Source organism: Giraffa tippelskirchi, chromosome 4, assembly GCF_054371585.1.
Source record: "Giraffa tippelskirchi isolate mGirTip1 chromosome 4, T2T-mGirTip1v1.2.pri, whole genome shotgun sequence".
Taxonomy (NCBI): Eukaryota; Metazoa; Chordata; class Mammalia; order Artiodactyla; family Giraffidae; genus Giraffa; species Giraffa tippelskirchi.
In genome coordinates, this window is record NC_137278.1 from 167,484,849 (window position 1) to 167,504,827 (window position 19,979).

The window sequence follows — 19,979 nt, forward strand, 5'->3', positions numbered from 1 at the left end:
TGCCTAAGTGTCCTCATCTGTTAGAACAATAAACAATGGTACTCTCAGCTCTTAAAGAGTTGTAAAGCACAACATGCCGTAGCACGTAGTAGATGGTGCAGAGAGATACCATTCAGTCTCCTAAGGAACTGAACAGATTTGGACAGTAAGGGTTACTTGCATTTGCTGAATGAAGGAATAAAGTGAAGATGTGGTCTACATTTTTCATAATTTTTCATTACTTAAGGCCTTGCACACACAGTGCACATATGTTTGAGTGTCAAGAGTCAGTTGTTTGTGTATTTGTTACATAGTTCAAACCCCACTGCTGAAAGTGAGCCAGTCTTTATCTGGATAATACTTATCTTGAAACAAAACTTAGAAACTTAAAACCTAACTAAAATCAGTACCAACCATCACACACTTAACCTTTCATATATTACAGTCAAACCTGGATTCTCAGTTTCCTTAAAAGCTGTACTTCAAATGAAAATGAATTAGATCATTTTAAATTGAAGGAATTTTACAGAGACGTTTTCATAAAAACTCCTGAATTTGTAGTTGCTACTCACTCACTCTTTTAGCATGTCAGGTAGGGGTGACTTTTTCTTATGCCAGCTCATAAGCAATCCTTTTTCTGTTCACAAGGTTTGAACAGAAGAGAGATCTCAGTAAATCTGGGCTCTGGCACTTGGCAGCTGGATGGCTCTCTAAGCTGATTCCTCACCTGTAAAAATGGGAGAGTAATACACGCACACAGAAGTGTTTTATGAAATAAAAGTGTCAATTTTAAACAAACTGACCACATAAATAAGTTCTAATTATTCCTTATGATGGGTAATACTTGGTTCTCAAAGATACCTATTCCAACCTGGAGATAAAATCAACTTTCTCCACCAAAATGTTTTAGAAATTTGCTAATGTTTCACCAAACACTAATTACAAGATTCAGACCATAGTGGAGTGATGTTTCAGAGCTGGTGGTGAGAAAGAAGGCTGGGTCTGCATCCCAAATGAAATGTGCTATAGCAATAAAAATGTATCCATAATTTGAATGAAGGGAGTGCACTTGTCAGTTTCTAAAAATTATTCACTTAAAAATATCACACATGCCACTTAATAGTAGTTTTGTTTTTAAATAGCTCAAGGACAAAATTACAAACTTTATTAAATGCAATTTATATTTTCAAGTATAGCAGCTGAGTCAGAGATCATCTACTTAGGGGTAATTTAAACACAACTCAGAAGCTAAGTAGGTTCTTAAAATTACTGGTACCCACAATATTCCTGAATCAAGTAAACTTAAGTTTTTGCTATTTGGTTTCACTCTGCACTGGTAAAAAGCAGCAACATCAGTCAGCAAGTTACTCTTCAACATTTAATGGTGCCACAGGGTTAAATAATGGCCTTCTTTTTTTGGCCTGAATTTTACCAAAGTTAGCCTCAAATTCTTTTTTTGTTCCATTTAGATTTGCTAGATGTCCATCCTTCATTCCATAGCCTAAGGAATACAGTTTCCTTATCCTGTATTGTACTATTTGTGGTGTTAATTCAAGAACCATTGGTGTCTCTCTTATCTGAGCTATGGAAATTCCTTCTTTCAATAATCCCTGAATTCTCTCCTCCAAAACTGGAACAGAGTAATACAAAAGGGCAGGACATTTCAAAACCAATTGCTTCAGGTCATGATCAGTACATTTAAAAGCATTTTTAGAGAAAGACATACTGTTCTGTATACTTCTTGGGCAAAGTTGAAAAAGAAATCCTTTGAGTTTGGAGAGAAGCTGGAGAATTTCAAAGTTTGTGAAACCCTGCTCCCGGAAAAATTCTAGTGTTTCCTTTATAGCTGCAGAAGAATTTAACAAAATAAATGGGTTTTGGCTTAACAACTTTAGAAGCCAAACTTTCATGTTGGCCTCGGAGCCACCTAAATTTAGATAACTCTCTTGGAGAATCTTTATCATTTGCTTATTCTTCTCAATAGGATTATGAAAGATATTAGATGCAGTTGTCAAAAATCTGCTAATGACCACATTTTTGAGTCCCAACTCTTGAAAGAACTGAATATTCAGCTTCCGGTTTTCCTGGTCTTTAACAGTAAAGAAAGATTCTGGAAACTGTTCTATTAACTTGATTAACTCTTCCTCGTTTTTACAGACCAATTGCCAGAGTTCTCTTTGGGTGTTAACAGCAGTTGGACTACAGATAATTGCTTCTGGGCAGCGTTCCAAGATACTGGCTACCGCAGTCTTATTGGCACCCAGCTGTTGTAAAATATTTGCAATTTCTTCAACATAGGTTTCATCCTCCAGAAGTACCCAGCCTTTTAATCTTCGAATTTTCCTGATGTCAACTGACAATTTAAAGAGCTTTTCTACTGTCTTTTTATTTTCTTTCTTTGACTGACTATCAGTTGTATAGGTGAAGGATGCTAGAAAAGGTCTGTATTTTGGAGCTGATAGCATTTTTCGGAAAGAACAGAGTCTGCAGGGCTGGGATCTCATCAGCAACTTCCACAACATGCCTGCGATCCACTGGCTAATTCCTACTGTCCTGAGACTCCAAATGTACAAATCATACCTGTAAGAAAGAAAATACAGGTTCTCTTAGAATACAAACACAAATCTGAGCTATAAATAGTAAGCATGGAAATAAAATGGACAAATTAGACCAGTAAACTATACTCATGTGGAGATTAAATAGAGCTGTTTAAATAATTGATGAAGTAACTGTCATATACTGCTTCCCATCTTAAACTTAATAAATACCCTCTTTGAGCTTTGCAACAACTTGTGAAGTAGTTATTTCCATTGCACATCAGTAGCAAAATCACAGGGAGTTCAAAGATTCACAAACCTCAAATGTTATTTTGACATAAATTTCGAGTTCAAAGAGTCACAAACCTCAAATGTTATTTTGACATAAATTTTGTTTCTTACAACTCTGTTTCTTTTTAGGACATACACATTTATACACAAACCCATATTTTTTTTTTAATGTTTTTTATATTTTAAAGTTGATGTTTAGGTAAAGCACATACTTTTTAAGGAGGGGAGTCAATTTTAATTTTACATTGTAGAGTATTTTTTGCTGAATAGCTATTATCCAAAATAAGCCACTGAATTTGTTTTGTTTAAAAATGAGTTAATAAATGTAATATTATTTTATGAGAATTATGTGAAAATCTTTTTTTATAAATCCAGAATTAAAATAAGTCTCAGCCAGGTAAAACAAGGATGCCACGTGACTACCCAGTGGAGTCATGGGAAATCATGTTGGCTGTGGAATGTCATGGTGACCATGGCTTATTTCATTTAGTGTAGTGTATGTAGCATGTGTCAGGACAAATCAGTTAATTTTAATTGGTCAAAGAGTCAGGGAAGTCTCCCTTTCCTTTAGGATTCCTACTGCTTTTATGTATCAGATGAGACGATAAAAATTCGTCCCTATTTCCTTCTATATTATTGTTTGAATATTAAAAGCTAGCTCCTTTAATTCATTTGAAATTTCTGGTTGTGAGCTGAGAATGTAAATAGACTTTATCAATAGTTTAGCTATCTCTAAGCACCATTTTTGAACAATCCTTTGCTTCCCCACGATTTGTGATGTCTCCTTTGTTATGTCGTATTAAATGTAGCTTCTGTTTCTAGCTAGCCTCCATCCTCGTGCGTACGTGCTAAGTCGCTTCAGTCGTGTTGACTCTTTGTGACCCTATGGACTGTAGCCCCCCAGGCTCCTCTGTCCATAGAATTCTCCAGGCAAGAATACTGGAGTGGGTTGCCATGCCCTCCTCTAGGGGATCTTCCCCACTCAAGAGATCGAACCCATGTCTCTTACATCTCCTGCATTGGCATGTGGATTCATCACTAGTGCCACTTGGCAAAAATAGTAGGGGAATCCTCACTCCCCTACTATTTTTGCAATTCCCCAAAGGAGCCAGGTGGCTGATTTCCAGCCTTTGCTTCATATTTGGCTCCCTCTGCTAGACCATCCTAAAACAATCTCTGGTCAGTTCATTCTTTCACACCCCCCACGATGTCAAATCTCATCTCAGACCTCCAGCTTCCCCTAACACCCATTCTCTCATTCACTCTCAACCCAATACCCTTGCATCTAACTAGTACAAAGAAAGGAGTGCAATTCACCACACCAAACATAAACCTTCTGCTGTTTCCCCTTCCCTAGAGTTACACCTTTCATCTTCCAGGTAATTCCTGCTCTTGTGCTCATCCCAGCCTCTCTAGCCTGAGATCTCTAGAGCCCTTCTTTCTCATGTATTCACTCTTCAGTTGAATCCTCCTCTCTGAGGTTACCACCCTTCACCTCAATGGCTCCTTCTCTTACTGCCCTTCCAGCTAAAATTATTTTTGTCTTCCCCTCAGTTAATTCTTGCACAGCCTCCCTTCTCTCCATTTCCTCTCTTCCCATCTACATAACTTCCCATGAAGACAACTTTCATGTGACTAAAGCCAATGAGTAGTTTTAGTTCCTCTTGACTTCTGCAGCTTTCAGCACAGGTGACCACTTTCTTTGGGAAATAACTCATACCTGACTTTCAAGACTTCCCACTCCCCCGGTCCTCCTTCCTTCCTCTGCTTCTGACCACCCTTTATTTGTCTCCTCTGCAGGCTCATCTTCAAGGCTTGGTTCTAGGCTCTCCTCTTCTTACCTCAGAGTTTCTCCTCAGAGATCCTGTCCTCATCCAGGGCTTGTTAATCCATGGAAACTTCTTTCCAGCTTCTCAAAATGTAATCTTGTCACTTACCTGCAATAAACTTTTCAATCACACTTTAGGATAGAGACATAAAGTAAATGTCTACTTTACCGTGGCCTTTAAGGCCTCTTTGTCTTAGGCTCTGTCATCACCCAAATCTCCTGTCCCCCTCTGCCTACACTTAACTGTACCAACTTCCTTTCAGCCCTTGGTGCTCTACCTGTTCCCATCACAGGGTCTCTAAAGACTGAGGGCTGTTCCCCATGGCCATAATCCTCCTAAGTCTAAGTATCACTTTCTCAGGTAAGGTTCCCTGCCCTTTGTGAATACATGAGGCCTCTTGTCCCCCAGATAGGCTGTCTTGGCACCATGGACTGTTCCTCTGTGTGCTTAGTCGCTCGGTTGTGTCCAACTCTTTGTAACCCCATGGACTGTAGCCTGCCAGGCTCCTCTGTCCATGGGGATTCTCTAGGCAAGAACACTGGAGTGAGTTGCCATGCCCTTCTCCAGGGAATCTTCCCAACCCAGGGATTGAATCCAGGTCTCCTTCATTGCAGGTGGATTCTTTACCGTCTGAGCCACCAGGGAATGCCACTTGTCATAGCTGCAGCTGTTCACGTGTGATTTCTGTCTCACTCTCCATGAGGGTAGGGATGGTTTACTGCCCTGTTGCTATGATAGAATGCTTCTCTACCTTTCGCCTGACTGGCACTGCTGACTCTAGGAGGCATTCCTGGGCAGATGACTTTCATGTGTGCTCTTCCCCAGCACCCTGCTCTTGACCCTACTGTGGCACTTATACTCCTGTAAGTTCTTCATTCTTTCAACCAGTTTTTTTGGGTTTGTTTGTTCAGCTCATTCTCTGTGACAGACATTACGCTAGGCACTAGCTCTTCTGCTAAAACATTTCTTCACACCTTTGGATCAAAGACCCATCAGAGAATATGGTGTGAGTCAGAGGCTCCTTTTCCAAAAAAAGGACCTATACTCACAACATTTTGCAAACAACTTTAGCAGGATTTGTGAGCACCCTGCAGTCTAATTATGAACAACCTGCACCAGACTGCAAGCACCTGGAAGACAAGGTCTGAGTGCAGTTCTACTTTATCCCCTGTACCCAGCAAAGAACTTGGTCCACAGAGAAACAAAATAAGTATCTGTCAATGGAAACGCAGCGACAAACCAAGTGCGCTACAACTTAAAGTAGTGGGTAAAGCTGTGGGCTGCCTAGGCCTAGTTCTGGATCATTAGTTGTGTTACCACTTGGGGAAGTCACTTCTCTGTTCCTCAGTTTGAGCATCAGGAAAATGGCAACATTCGGTGTTTGTCAAGGTTACAAATTGGGTGATTGTGAAGATTAACACCATGAATCAGCGTATTCAGAAACTCATTAAGTCATCACAACAACCTATATTAAAGATAAGTTAACAAGTGACAGTAAAGTACCCCAAGGTTGCTCAGCTAAAAAAAGACCAGATCTCGCATTCAAACCCAAAAGCTTAGCTCGAGCCTGCTCTTGGCCCCGTGCTCTGCCCAGAGTAATAATCCAGGTAAATATTTGTTAAATCACAACGTGGGCTCTTTTTCTGATGCTTCATTTTTCTTAAGCATTTTTTGAAGCGTGAAACCCACTTCTGTCATATGCACAATTTTCATAATAACGGGCCACTAGACGAACACTAGTAATTAAGTTCGACTGTGACAACACGTATGATCTCCTCAGTTTCAAATTAACCCCAGTGTTTGTAAAAAAGAAAAAACGAGGGCCCAAGGAAGACGGTGTTGGGGAGAGACGAGACCGAAAACCACACACCCGTCATGTGCGGCGTGCGCTTTCTAAGAGAAATTTCCGGCCAGCGGCGCCCCGGCGTCTACCCAGGCCAGCCAGGCGGAGCTGAGGCAGCTGACGGGAAGTCTGTCTTCATGGTGGGCAGCTCCCAACTGCAGACTGCAGGCTCTAGGCCGCTGCATGCCCGGTGACGAGCACTCACAGGTGTGCAGGTCCAGGACGACTCACCTGTCAGTGTCCGCTCTGTACACGGCACGAGTTCCGGGTCTTCAGCCGCTGGCCAATTCCCCTCAGCAGCGCTGACCCGGCCACCTGTGAACCCGCAGACACGCCCGGAGCACAACGCAGCCAATCAGGACGCGAGGCGCAGGCTACGTGACCCCTCTGCCGCAGCGCGGAGGGGCCGGGCGGCGGAGTTCAACCCGACCGGCCTTGTATCAGCTTTCATGGCAGCAGCGCCTCGGGCCAGCAATTATTGCCGCTGGCATTCTCAAGCCTTTGCCCTCTTATTTTAGAGAACTTGGAGTTTCAGTCTTTTTGTCTCTTGGGGAATGTCACAGCACGCGAGAAGACAAAAAGGTAGAAATAACTCAGAAACCGCTATATGTTTAAGCTGTAGCCATTCAGAATTCCCAAAATAAGCCTACAGATAAAGAACTAATTTACAAAAGAACTGTAGTTTAAAAAAATCCCAAAACTTCTTTGGAACATATGTAGCCTTCCTGTCCCCCGTCCCCTGCCAACCCAGCAGTCAGCTACAGTGTCTGATTCTTCTTTAATGAAGAATTAAAGAAGAACTTTAAAGAATTAAACTGCCTCCTGACAGTTTAACCCAAATACTAGCTTTTTCAGATGAACTGCTAGGTGGTTTATATTCTGATTATTACCGGTGATTCCAATCTCATAAACAAATCTCTCCGTAAAGCTAGGCTCAACGTCTGTCCCATTTACTCTCATATTTATCCATACACATATTTATGGCATGCCTATTAAGTGTCAAACATTTACAGCAGCAATGACAACACAGCAGTGCACAAGACAAGGGGGAATATGGAGTTCACATTCTGGTGGAGGACAAAGATATTAACAACCAATGACACTGTTAATTGCAACTATAATAAAGTTAAATGTTTCCAAGGACAAGGTGCCAAAACTGGTCTAGCTGTCCTATGCTGGGTGTGGAGTTGGGATCAGGAAAGCTGTGATTTACCCAGGCTCTAGGCCCCTCACTTTGTATTTCATAGTATACTGTGCATACTTCTAAAAACAGCCTTAACACAAAGCACTGTAATTCTTCTAGATTGCCCTCTCTCCTTGTGGAGTGAACTCATTGTGGATACTGATGAATTAATTTTCCTATGAACAATGCTTGGCACATGATAGGGACTTGGGAAATGCTACCCAAATCTTTGAGTCTAGCCTTATTACCCAGTTTGTGCTCAACAGCCTTTGTTGAGAGGGTGAAAAGTTGCATTTTAATTCCACAGAGCAGCAGCAAGAATCCTGACTCCTTGTCTCTAGATCAAATTTGATCTCCAGGATATTCTAGAATTAACTGAATGGCTAACCATATATGAGGTAGGGGAGTGTTTGTCCAGTAACTCTTCTCCCTCTGAGTTACCCCCACACAAAACCCCCATTATTTGTGGGTTTATTGCACTCTTTTTCCTGAGATACAAGGATTTGGGGTCCAGACTAACCAAAGTGTGTCACCTGCAACTGGGTTTGATCCCTAGGTCAGGAAAATCCCCTGGAGAAGGAAATGGCAACCCACTCCAGTATTCTTGCCTGGGAAATCCCATGGACAAAGGAGCCTGGTAGGTTACAGCCCATGGGGTTGCAAGAGTCAGACACAACTTACCAACTAAACTACCACCACAGAAGAGAAGGAAGTTGAGGAATGTAAAGTGGGGCCTTAGAACTGCATGCCACAGTCACTGGCCAGGAGGGAGGGAGCAGGGCATTAAGGAGCTGGCAGCTAGTACCAGGGCTCCACATAATTGTATGAGGAATGACAACACAACCCTGTACATTGTAATAAACACTTGAAACTGACCAACTTAGCTATGCCAGTTGTCTTAAATAAATGCCACCCAAAGTTTTTTCCATCGTAAATATTTAAAGAATTCACTTCTAGGACCATACAAACACTTGGATAGCAAAATGGAATTACCAGATTAATCATAGTTATGATAACAATAATTGGCAGCTAACCAGAGCTGCAGCACGCAGTTATGCAGACTATGTGCTGCCCAATTCAGGGGGCTACACAGCATGACCACCCTATAGCTAACATTTATTGACCATCTTACCACATGCCAGGCACTAGAGTTGGTGATGGACAGGGAAGCCTGGCATGCTACAGTCCATGGGGTTGCAAAGAGTCGGACACAACTGAGCGACTGAACTCAATGAACTGGTGAAGCAGATACTATTCTCATCCTCATTTTATAGATGAGAAAAAAGAGGCGCAAAAGGTTAATAACTGCCCAAGATCTCACAGCTGATGAATGGCAGAACCAGGCATTTGATCCAGAGCCCACACTCTTAACTATTACCCTATACTGACTAATTCATAGTTGTAAGCCCAATTACTTGAAAAAAAAATCTCTTTGGTTTTAAATCTTTCTTATAGATACCTTTATTTTTAAAAGTACCAAGTATTTAGAAGATAGTACTCTTACTTAGAATAATTTTGAAAAGTATTTTACTAAATTATAGTAGCTGTTTCTTCTTTCAGAATGGTGACATGTAGTTTATAGAATCTGTTTCTAGTCTGTGATCATATCTCACATACCAAAGCTCTCCTCCTTACCTAAAGCAAGCAAAAAAATTTTTAAAAAGAAAAAAAAAGCAAGTACACAAGATTCCATATATGCATATACTTTAATAACAAAGTCACTTTAGCTGTAATTGAACAAAGAAAGGGAGAACAAAAAGAACTTAACACATGATACTTTCACAACTTCGGGTCAAAACAGGCATACATGAAGCTTTAAAACATATATTGTCTATGTTAACAGAGGCTATAACTACTAATTTTGATTATGCACATTTTTAAAACATTATTATCAAAGAGTGCAAAGTTAGACCAAACAATGATGTCAAGAAAAATTCTGTCTTAAAATTTTAATAAAGTCTTTTAAGAAAGTCTAAAAACCTCCTATTTTCCCACACTGACTCTCAAAACTTTGATTTTTTTGTATCAGAATATCAGTTAGCCACTGTAATTTTTGCCATACATGAAAAATTATCAAAAATATATTGATGGGTTTATACTAATTGTGACTATTTATATTTACATTAAGCAAATTCTTTTACCAAGTTCTTTATATACAAATTACCATTTGTCCTATGGCAAATTCATTTAAAAAGTTAAAAACCACAGAAATGTTATTAGAAATAATGCATTTCAATATGTAACTGCCTTCCATCAACAAGGAACATTTTAAAATAATTTAACTGAAAAAGTATTGACCTCCCCACCAATTTCAGCTGCAACAACAGTATTCCTTCTGAATGTTTTCTGTGATGTAAGGGGAAAAAAAAAAAAAAACTGCGTAAAGCTTGATTCCAAGGAATGATAAAAATCTGATGAGTGTTTACTAATCGTCAAGAAATTTACAGACTATTAGGTTCACATTAAAAAAAAACAGCAATGATTTTAAAAATGTGAACAGTTCAAGATAACTAAGAAACAAAAGTCTTAACTGGCAAATGCACTGTATGAAATCTTTTCATATGAATTTAAATCACAAAACAGTATCCCAAAACCAATTGAATTGAATACAGGCATGGCTTTTTGACATTTTCAAAAAGGACCAACATTTAAAAAAACTTAAGCTACCTATCAAACTGGAAATAATTTAGATTTCAGATCTATCACAATAGATAAATTTATAAACACTTAAGATATAAGGAAAAGTTCATAAAGGGATATTATTAATATCACTAAAAGTTAAAAGTTTTAGACTCTTGGTCACATAGGAAGGAAATGAAAAGGATGGCTTTTTCTGAGAAAAATCTGAGCAGAACATCATAAGCTTTTCAGATTTGAAGATCATCAGTTCAGAGGATATCAAACTGAGTACAGCACTGTGCCCAGTACAGGTGCATTTCTCTTGTCCCAGAATTGATTTTGTAACAATCACTGAAAAATTTATGCCTGGGACTTCCCTCGTGGTCCAGTGGTTAAGACTCAGCACTCCCAATTCAGGAAGCCCAGGTTTGATTCTTGGCCAGGGATCTAAATCCCACAGCCACAGCTAAGAGTTAGCATGCCACAACTCAAGATCCCGCATGCTGCAACTAAGACCCAGAGCAGTCAAATAAATAAATATTTTTAAAAAATTTATGCCCCAGATTCTCTGGTTTGAAAATAGAGATAAGCTCCATTTCGGAAATTATCTTAATTTATGTTGATTACACACTCTGGCTTAAGCAAGAAAGAAAGCTCTAAAATATTTACCTAATTAGTGCTTTGTCGCTGGACTTTAGAACCAATACTCTGAGTGTCCTCTTCCTGACTAGGACGTTTCCCACTGCCAAGACCGGCGCCTGTGGAGCTTCTTCCTACACATTAAAAAAAAATATGTTTAAGACAGGAAAGGTGAAAAGAACAGTATGCTTGAATGCTTCATTCTTACCTTGCTTTAATAGATGAGTTTGCTGACTGTCTCCATGAGCATAATGTAAAATAACACTCCCTTGAGTACAACCTGTTAGTATTTAAAAGACAGTAAAATCACTGAAGTAAATTCCAAGTTGTATGCATTAAGATTACAAATCTAATTTTTAGTAGTTGTATTATGTTTTTTAGAATTAATCCACAATGCTTCATAAGAACCAAAAGTCATATGCCCAAATCAGGAAAACTTAACTTGTCCTTAAATTTAGGGTCATGGTAATGTTGACTATTCAAAGGAAAAATCACTGATAATCATTTTCTAAAAACATTTCTCTACTGGATGACAATGATTAGACACTTGATCATGAAGGCAAAACATAGGGCATCAGTAAGATATACATCCTTTCTTCACCTCCTCCTTTCTCAGCACCTATCTAAAACATACATCCTTGGAGATAAGAGAATAAGCGTCTGTCAGATGACAGCTAAACAGTTCACACAAGGAGGAGACACAGACGAAGGTGTTACCCACCCCATCATCTTCCAAGTAAAGTTTTCTAGTTCCTTTAGCTCTCAATGTTCTCTCCCTTTTTTCCTATTGCATGGGGGAGGCAGCATCTTAACAATCTTAATCACTTATTTTTTTTCCCTTTCCACACCCCCATTTAGACTCCAAGCTCTATGTGGCTTTTATGTCTTCTTTGTTTTTTGAAAGCCTCACAGTACCTAGCTACAAAGTGTGTTATAGGCAAATATTTACATAATTAGACTACTTTCAAATTTATTAATCCTACCATAAAACGTGTATAAATTTGTGAAGCTAAATCATTCCAGTTTAACTTGCTAACATGATTAGTTTTGCAGATAACTTCAAATAATGAACACAGATTTGAACTAAGAAAGAGTATGTACCAACATCCCCCATTAGCTAGGTAACTGGAGTGTGTTGCTTTCTACCCCTCTGCCGCTTGCCTGTTATCTCAGTGTTTCACAGAACTTCTATTCCTAAAACTCAAGTGTGGAGAGAAAAGGCAGTCTGTGAACTGCGTAAGAAATGTGATAGAACTTTTGAAATGATTCCTTGTTAAAGTTTATTTTAAATTGTAGGAGACTTTGAGAAAGAACATTTCTGAAGTACACTACCATCAACAGCAATAATTTGAATGCAGGCCAAACACATAATAAAATCTTTTGTTTTATAAACACTACACATGGCATTACATTTACAGGGGAGGCCCAGTGATACAGGAAAGAGTATGAACTTTAGGACAAGTTAGACTTGGATCTGAATCTTAGCTCAGCTACTTACTAACTGTGGGATCTTGGTTAAGTTACCTAACTCTTCTAGGCTTATTTCTTCAGTCACAAAATGAGAATCCTACCACCACTTCTCCAGGATATTGTTGAGTATGTGGCAAAAATCTCCTCACACTGGGCACAAAGTAGGCAGGTAAGATATGAGTGCTTTCATTCCTTTCACCCTAAGCTAACTGTTGATGCTCTCAAAAGTATGCAAAATATTTCTGAATTCAGAAGAGTTCAATTTGTTAAAAGATTTTATTCTTAATATCAAATTTTGAGTATCTGACATTAAAAAAAAAATAAAAGACTGGGAACTGACTGTGGCTCAGATCATGAACTCCTTATTGCCAAATTCAGACTGAAATTGAAGAAAGTAGGGAGAACCACCAGACCATTCAGGTATGACGTAAGTCAAATCCCTTATGACTATACAGTGGAAGTGACAAATAGATTCAAGAGATTAGATCTGATAGACAGTTCCTAAAGAACTATGGATGGAGGTTTGTGACACTGTACAGGAGGCAGGGATCAAGACCATCCCCAAGAAAAAGAAATGCAAAACAGAAAATGGTTGTCTGAGGAGGCCTTACAAATAGCTGAGAAAAGAAGAAAAGCTAAAGGCTACGAAGAAAAGTAAAAATATACCCATTTGAATGCAGAGTTCCAAAGAATAGCAAAGAGAGATAAGAAAGCCTTCCTCAGTGATCAAGGCTAAGAAATACAAGAAAAAAATAGAATGGGAAAGACTAGAGATCTCTTCAAGAAAATCAGAGATACCAAGGGACTATTTTGTGCAAAGATGGGCACAATAAAGGAGAGAAATGGTATGGACCTAACAGAAGCAGAAGATAATAGGAAGAGGTGGCAAGAATACACAGAAGAACTATACAAAAAAGATCTTCATGACCCAGATAACCACGATGGTGTGATCACTCACCTATAGTCAGACATCCTGGAATGTGAAGTCAAGTGGGCCGTAGGAAGCACCACTACAAACAAAGCTAGTGGAGGTGATGGAATTCCAGTTGAGCTATTTCAAATCCTGAAAGATGATGCTGTTAAAAAGTGCTGCACTCAACATGCCAGCGAATTTTGAAAACTCAGCAGTGGCCACAGGACTGGAAAAGGTCTCTTTTCATCCCAATCCCAAAGAAAGGCAATGCCAAAGAATGCTCAAATTACCACACAATTGAATTCATCTCACACACTAGCAAAGCAATGCTCAAAATTCTCCAAGCCAGGCTTCAACAGTACGTGAATCGTGAACTTCCAGATGTTCAAACTGGTTTTAGAAAAGGCAGAGGAACCAGAGGTCAAATTGCCAACATCTGCTGGATCATAGAAAAAGCAAGAGAATTCCAGACAAACATCTACTTCTGCTTTACTGACTATGCCAAAGCTTTTGACTGTGTGGATCACAATAAACTGTGGAAAATTCTTCAAGATATGGGAATACCAGACCACCTGACCTGCCTCCTGAGAAATCTGTATACTGGTTAGAACTGGACATGGAACAACAGATTGGTTCCAAACCAGGAAAGGAGTACGTCAAGGCTGTACATTGTCACCCTGCTTATTTAACTTATATGCAGAGTACATCATGAGAAACGCTAGACTGAATGAAGCACAAGCTAGAATCAAGTTGGTGGGAGAAGTATCAATAACCTTAGATATGCAGTGACACCACCTTTATGGCAGAAAACGAAGAAGAAATAAAGAGCCTCTTGATGAAAGTGAAAGAGGAGAGTGAAAAAGTTGGCTTAAAACTCAACATTCAAAAACTAAGATTATGGCATCTGGTCCTATCACTTCATGGCAAACAGATGGGGAAACAATGGAAACAGTGAGACTCTATTTTTGGGGGGCTCCAAACTCACTGTGGATGGTGACTGCAGCCATGAAATTAAAAGATTCTTGCACCTTGGAAGAAAAGTTATGACCAACCTAGACAGCATATTAAAAAGCAGAGACATTACTTTGCAACAAAGATCCATCTAGTTAAAGCTATGCTTTTTCCAGTACTCATGTATGGATGTGACAGTTATACTATAAAGAAAGCTGAGTGCAGAAGAATTGATGCTTTTGAACTGTGGTCTTTGAGAAGACTCTTGAGAGTTCCTTGGATTGCAAGGAGATCCAACCAGTCCATCCTAAAGGAAATCAGCCCGAATATTCACTGGAAGGACTGATGCTGAAGCTGAAACTCCAATACTTTGGCCACCTGATGTGAAGAACTGACTCATCTGAAGAGACCCTGATGCTGGGAATGATTGAAGGCAGGAGGAGAAGGGGACGACAGAGGACAAGATGGTTGGATGGCATCACTGACTCAATGGACATGAGTTTGAGTAAGCTCCGGAGTTGGTGATGGACAGGGAAGCCTGGCATGCTGTAGTCCATGGGGTCGCAAAGAGTTGGACACAACTGAGCAACTGAACTGATATTTGGTTAGAACATTTAAAAACTGAGATGATCCAAATGTTCAATACATTCTGACTTCTTCACATGTATTAAGAATATATGTGTGGAAATAACTATATATATATCACAAAGAAAACCATTACAGACCAGGCTTTGTAAGGAAAAACTCATGTGCAAAAGGACTAGAGTCACTATGCATGTGCATGATAAATCTTTTGGCCACATTCACAGGGCTTTTGACCTTCTTAATTAATTTCCTTATAGCTAATATATACTTAAAGAGAATAAAAAATAATGAGCATTCTGAATATATAACATCTGAGTTTCATTTTATCCTTAATATTGCTCTCCTCATTCAGTTTGCAAGATCTTTGACCCAAATTCCACTATATGTAATGATATTTTCCATCTCTGTTGTTTTTCAGTTGCTAAGTCATGTCTGACCCTTTTGCAACCCCATGGACTGTAGCCCCACAGGCTCCTATGTCTGTGTGATTTTCAAAGCAAGAATACTGGAGTGAGTTGCCATTTCCATCTCTAAAATGTCACTAATGGAGTAAGAATTATGTATGTGTGTATATGTATGCATATATACAAGGAACCTATTACACAAATTTTAAAAACATGTTATAGTGAGGTACAATAAACAATATATTTTATTATTAATCTCTTTATGTTACTAAGTACAGAAATTTCCTTTTTACTTACTTGCATTGCTGCTACAACCTGGGATATTTTCTCCAGGAGAATACCCCATGAGGCCTCCATTCCCATTAGGATTAGATGGCACTGAAGCAAGAAGACCTAAAGGCAAAAAATTTCCTATTAAGTTATGATCAAGATGAAATTCAAGGATGGGGACATAAACAGCTGCCAAAGAAACAAATCAAAGGCATTTACTGACATACCGAGTCCTCTGTATCGTGAAAGTTGCTGATAGATCTGTTTCATCCTCTCAATATTCAAACGGCTTGCCTCAGCATGGTTCACCATTGGTTTAGGATAATTAACTCCTATCAAACATTTGGCTACCTTTTGAATACCTTCTGGTGCATTCCAGGGATCATAGATATATTTTGCAGGGAAGCCTCTTAGGACAGGCAAATAACGCCTTTTAAGAAAAGGAAGAAAAATTATTAATAAAATGAACTGTAAGCAAATTATAACACACTGTTTATTAGCTATGAATGACCCAAATCAAATCAATACCATTTAAATGATTTGTTACCCTTTTTCTCATCTCTGCTGCCCATCAGGAGTGGGGAATACCTTAAGCGTTGTTTAAGCATGACAAGCTCTTCCTGGATTAGCTATTCCAAACTGAATACTAATCATCCTTGATTTACCTGATATAGTCTCCATTGGGATCTGTTCTCCTACCAAAACCAACAGGGCAATAGCAGTGAAAAAACTGTTGGAAAAAGGAACTACAAGACAGCCACATCCAACTTCCAGCATTTATGCTCCAATCTGCATCAAGCAGTAATTCTTCAAATACCTTCAGAAGTAACAGTAATAAATTAGTTTGCACACGCATATTTCTCAAAGCAAGCATTTTCCAGGTCTCTGTAGATCAAAAGTCAAGGTAAAGAAAATCTAGCACTGAACTATAGAATTAAACATTCCAAAGTTAGTTTTCTTATCTATGTTCTATTCTATAATGAGTTATTTCAGGGAAAGAAACATATTAGTACTATACAGATTTCTGAATAGAATTTACCATTGTAAGCTTGGCAGTGTTATTGGAAAGGGGAGGGTAAAAGTTATTCAAGTCATTGATTTAAAAGGGTAAGTTAGGATATGGGAAGATTTTTTTTTAAAAAGTAAAAAAAAAGTAGTAAACACTTGCAAGAAAGAAAAAATACTACCAAATAAACCACCAACAAAAACTTGGAAGCTTAGTACATTGGTCTACATAATGGGAACAATCAAATACAAATGACCTTTAAAATTTAATTAGAATTATGGAATTTAAATTTGGGATTCCTTGATCCAAAAGGGAAACAGAATTATATTATTTTTATAAATTCATTAAGTGTGTGCTATGCATCTACCTCATGTACGACTTTGTGCTAGGAAATAGAGATGTAAAAAAACATAGGATCAGAAACGGTCTTTGGAAAGGGCAAATTTATGATACAGATAGGAAGGTAAAACATATTTAAGTCCTCTTATATATAACCATAAGATGATGTCACAAAACATAGTATGCATCACATTACATAATATGACTAAAAAGCTATGGTGTTGAAGTGAGGCAAAATGATTTATATTTTTAAATTTATAATACAAAGATTGCTATTTCTAAGACTCTTCGGTGAAACCTTTATGTGACGGAAATGATCACCTATAAATATACATCAATCCGCTAAGTCCAGAGTATTAAATTTTAGAGTTCCTTTGATGGGTAGGCTGATTTAGCCCCTGAAATGACTTCAGGTTAACTGACTTTAGGTTAATACACCAATTCTGCAGTCTGATTATGCCCAAAAGTTGCCTCTATAGTTAAGAATTAAATGCTTTTCTATTGAAAAAAAGAAACAAGACTATAAAGGAATCTATATAATAGACAACTTTTAGGAACTGTTTTATATATATATATGTATATATATATATGTATATATATGTATATATATACGTATATATATGTATATATATATACGTATATATATATATGTATATATATACATATATATATAAAAGGTATAGAGTTCTTCAAAATAAAGCCATGCTACATCAGTTAGAAGAACACTTACCTTCATTCCTTCTTCCCAACTAATCCACAGGTCACCTCGTGTCAGGAAACAAGCAACTGCATGTCTGGCTAAATGATGAATCCAACCCTCCTGACGAAGCTGTGTCATGATGGCATCAATCCATGGAAAGCCCGTCCGTCCTTCTGCCCATTTTGCTAAAGCCTCAGGATTCTTATCCCATGGAATCTGAACACAAATGGGGTTTCCTTCCATTTTGTCAAAGCGTGGATTATTTGTTGCTGCTGTATAGAAAAATTCACGCCATAATAGTTGCCCATAAAGGGAAAGGGGAGGGGAACTGTTCTTCTTTACCTAAGATTAAAAAGCAAAGAAGTATTATCAGAAATTTTTTTAAAGTATTTTTTAAAAATAAGCTCCAGTTCTAGATAATACCTTTTTGTAGAGATCTGTCAGTTTGAAATAAAAGAGTCGACATGACAAACAACCAAATCGGAGATAAGGACTGAGTCCAGTAGGGCTAGCAAGCAGGGAATTTGCATTCATTCGAGGTCTTTCAAAGTTTGCCACCCAAGCCTGAAAAAAACAGAGACAATTAAGCTAACTGCCTTTTCCATTTTAAAAGACCATTTAAAATTGAGCTTTTCGAGAACATTACATAGTCCTTGGGGAATCAAATCTCATTTTTTCAGCCACAAATGACAGGTTTTAATAAAAAACAAGATTAAAGTGAGCATTCTTTTGTTTTAGCCATCCTCACGTGGCAAATTCCTAACACAAGGGTGAGAGCACTTTTAACCTGTCTTTCTGACACTGAGATAAATGTGAAACAGAAGAACTCTATCCTAGCTTTAAAGTCATCAGATAACGCTTACACAGAAAGCACAGAGGGGTAGTACTGATAGTAGCTAAAGAGGAAATAATCAGAAGAGGAGGAAGAAGGGTATTTAAATGAAGACAGTTGTTAATCTTCAATTACATTTGTGCTATTTTAATTATTTCTCTTAATCCTTCTTTTTCAACAGCCTATTTTTTTGTTTTTAAAAAAGAGTGAAATTATTTTTAAAATGACAGTTTGACAATATAAACATCATCTGTATTATCATACTTTTCTTTCCAAATGCCTTTCCAAACGTGTAAGTGCCTCAGTTTCTCCACCTGGCCACACTGCAGAGGGTAAGCCATCTGTATCAAAACCTAAAAAAAAAAAAAGAAAATGGAATAAAATCTGACAGTAGCATAAAAACGAAATGACAGCCCTGGATAGGTCCTCACAGATAGATGATATATAACATGGTCTCTATTCTTTAAGACATATATCTTAAGGTGATAACAGATAGACCATGAATTAATAACATACATAAATAATGCACAGATTCATCACTTTTCAGTTTAAGACTTTCTTTTGTCTCCTTTCTTTTCCTTTTAGTGCAAAATACATGTCAAATTAGAAGTGGGATTTTTCTGAATGGTTTATTAACTCCTAAGCTCCACATGTATTACGCTCACACCTACCTAGTTCTTCCAGTGACGGGACTCCATATTTCTCATCATGGTCATCAGACAGAGGAGTTGTGCACTTTTCTATCACTTCTGAAGTAATTGTCTCTACTGGTATTTCTAGTGGTTCCATTTTGCTGATGAGAGTCTGGAATCTTTTATAGGTAAGAGGTGGTTGACCACCATTTAGTTCTATGATCCTATTACAAAAATTAGTAAAATGCTGTTAGTATTTTAAAAAGGACAATGTAATTTGATAAACTCTGAAAAGTCTGAAAATAAATTAAATGAAGATAGTAAAAATGAAAATAATCAATTAAGTAATACTAAAAGGAAAGAGCCTTGCCAATGGTAATCTGAATTAGATACAATTTGGAAACAACTCATCATTCTTTTTCATCATAGTCATTTGCACTTAAGACTTCAAGGAGAATGTTAGTTTCTTATAGGACCAAGAAACTTGTTAAAACAATTAACAAATCTAAAAATCATCCTCTTCATTTTACAGACATCTGCTAGATGTCAAAAATATACAGCATGCAAATATCAAAACTTTTATGACAAAGAAAATTAAGCATCTGAGTGGAAAAAACAAGTGGCTAATAAGCCTAAAGGCAAAAACAAAAAAATAATATATATGGAAACGTAAAAATATTTTGCAACACAGCTCAAAGAATCTGTAATCATCAATAAAAACTAAACCAGGCCAATATTATATCAAGGAGTAATTAGCAAATTTTATTAATTAGGATTCTATATTACTATAGTGATAATTACTTGGTATTTTCTATTGTGCATGTTTTTGTTAAATGTTAGTATATGTATCTTACGTATATATTTTATATTTAATTCTGATCACTAATTTCTCAATTAAGTAATACTAAAAACAAAGAGCCTTGCCAACGGTATTTATTGCCAAATTAGATACAATTT

General features: G+C 37.8%; 2 protein-coding genes across 9 annotated transcripts in view; both read right to left on the reverse strand.

Annotated features, from left to right (window-relative positions):
• Positions 1-1,105: 1,105 nt before the first annotated feature.
• MTERF2 (mitochondrial transcription termination factor 2) lies at positions 1,106-6,804 on the reverse strand. The gene is made up of 2 exons (XM_081591332.1): positions 6,711-6,804; positions 1,106-2,559 (listed from the first exon to the last, which is right to left on the reverse strand). Exon 2 carries the CDS (start codon positions 2,499-2,501, stop codon positions 1,344-1,346), a length of 1,158 nt encoding a protein of 385 aa, XP_081447458.1. The 5' UTR covers positions 2,502-2,559; positions 6,711-6,804; the 3' UTR covers positions 1,106-1,343.
• Positions 1,106-19,979, reverse strand: part of CRY1 (cryptochrome circadian regulator 1) — a 98,445-nt gene continuing 79,571 nt past the window's right edge. For 2 of the 8 annotated variants that reach the window (XM_081591331.1, XM_081591328.1), the window contains exons 4-13: positions 19,062-19,246; positions 18,655-18,743; positions 17,982-18,122; positions 17,589-17,900; positions 16,179-16,330; positions 15,741-15,943; positions 15,541-15,636; positions 11,129-11,200; positions 10,951-11,054; positions 9,350-10,008 (exon numbers count right to left, since the gene is read on the reverse strand). In XM_081591331.1, coding sequence (XP_081447457.1) covers positions 10,951-11,054; positions 11,129-11,200; positions 15,541-15,636; positions 15,741-15,943; positions 16,179-16,330; positions 17,589-17,900; positions 17,982-18,122; positions 18,655-18,743; positions 19,062-19,246 — 1,354 coding nt within the window. In that variant the 3' untranslated portion in view covers positions 9,350-10,008. Of the gene's footprint in view, positions 2,560-6,710; positions 7,026-9,101; positions 9,298-9,349; positions 10,009-10,950; positions 11,055-11,128; positions 11,201-15,540; positions 15,637-15,740; positions 15,944-16,178; positions 16,331-17,588; positions 17,901-17,981; positions 18,123-18,654; positions 18,744-19,061; positions 19,247-19,979 lie in introns of those variants that run through there. The other 6 variants (XR_014082330.1, XM_081591329.1, XM_081591330.1 and 3 more) reach the window with 6 other exon arrangements.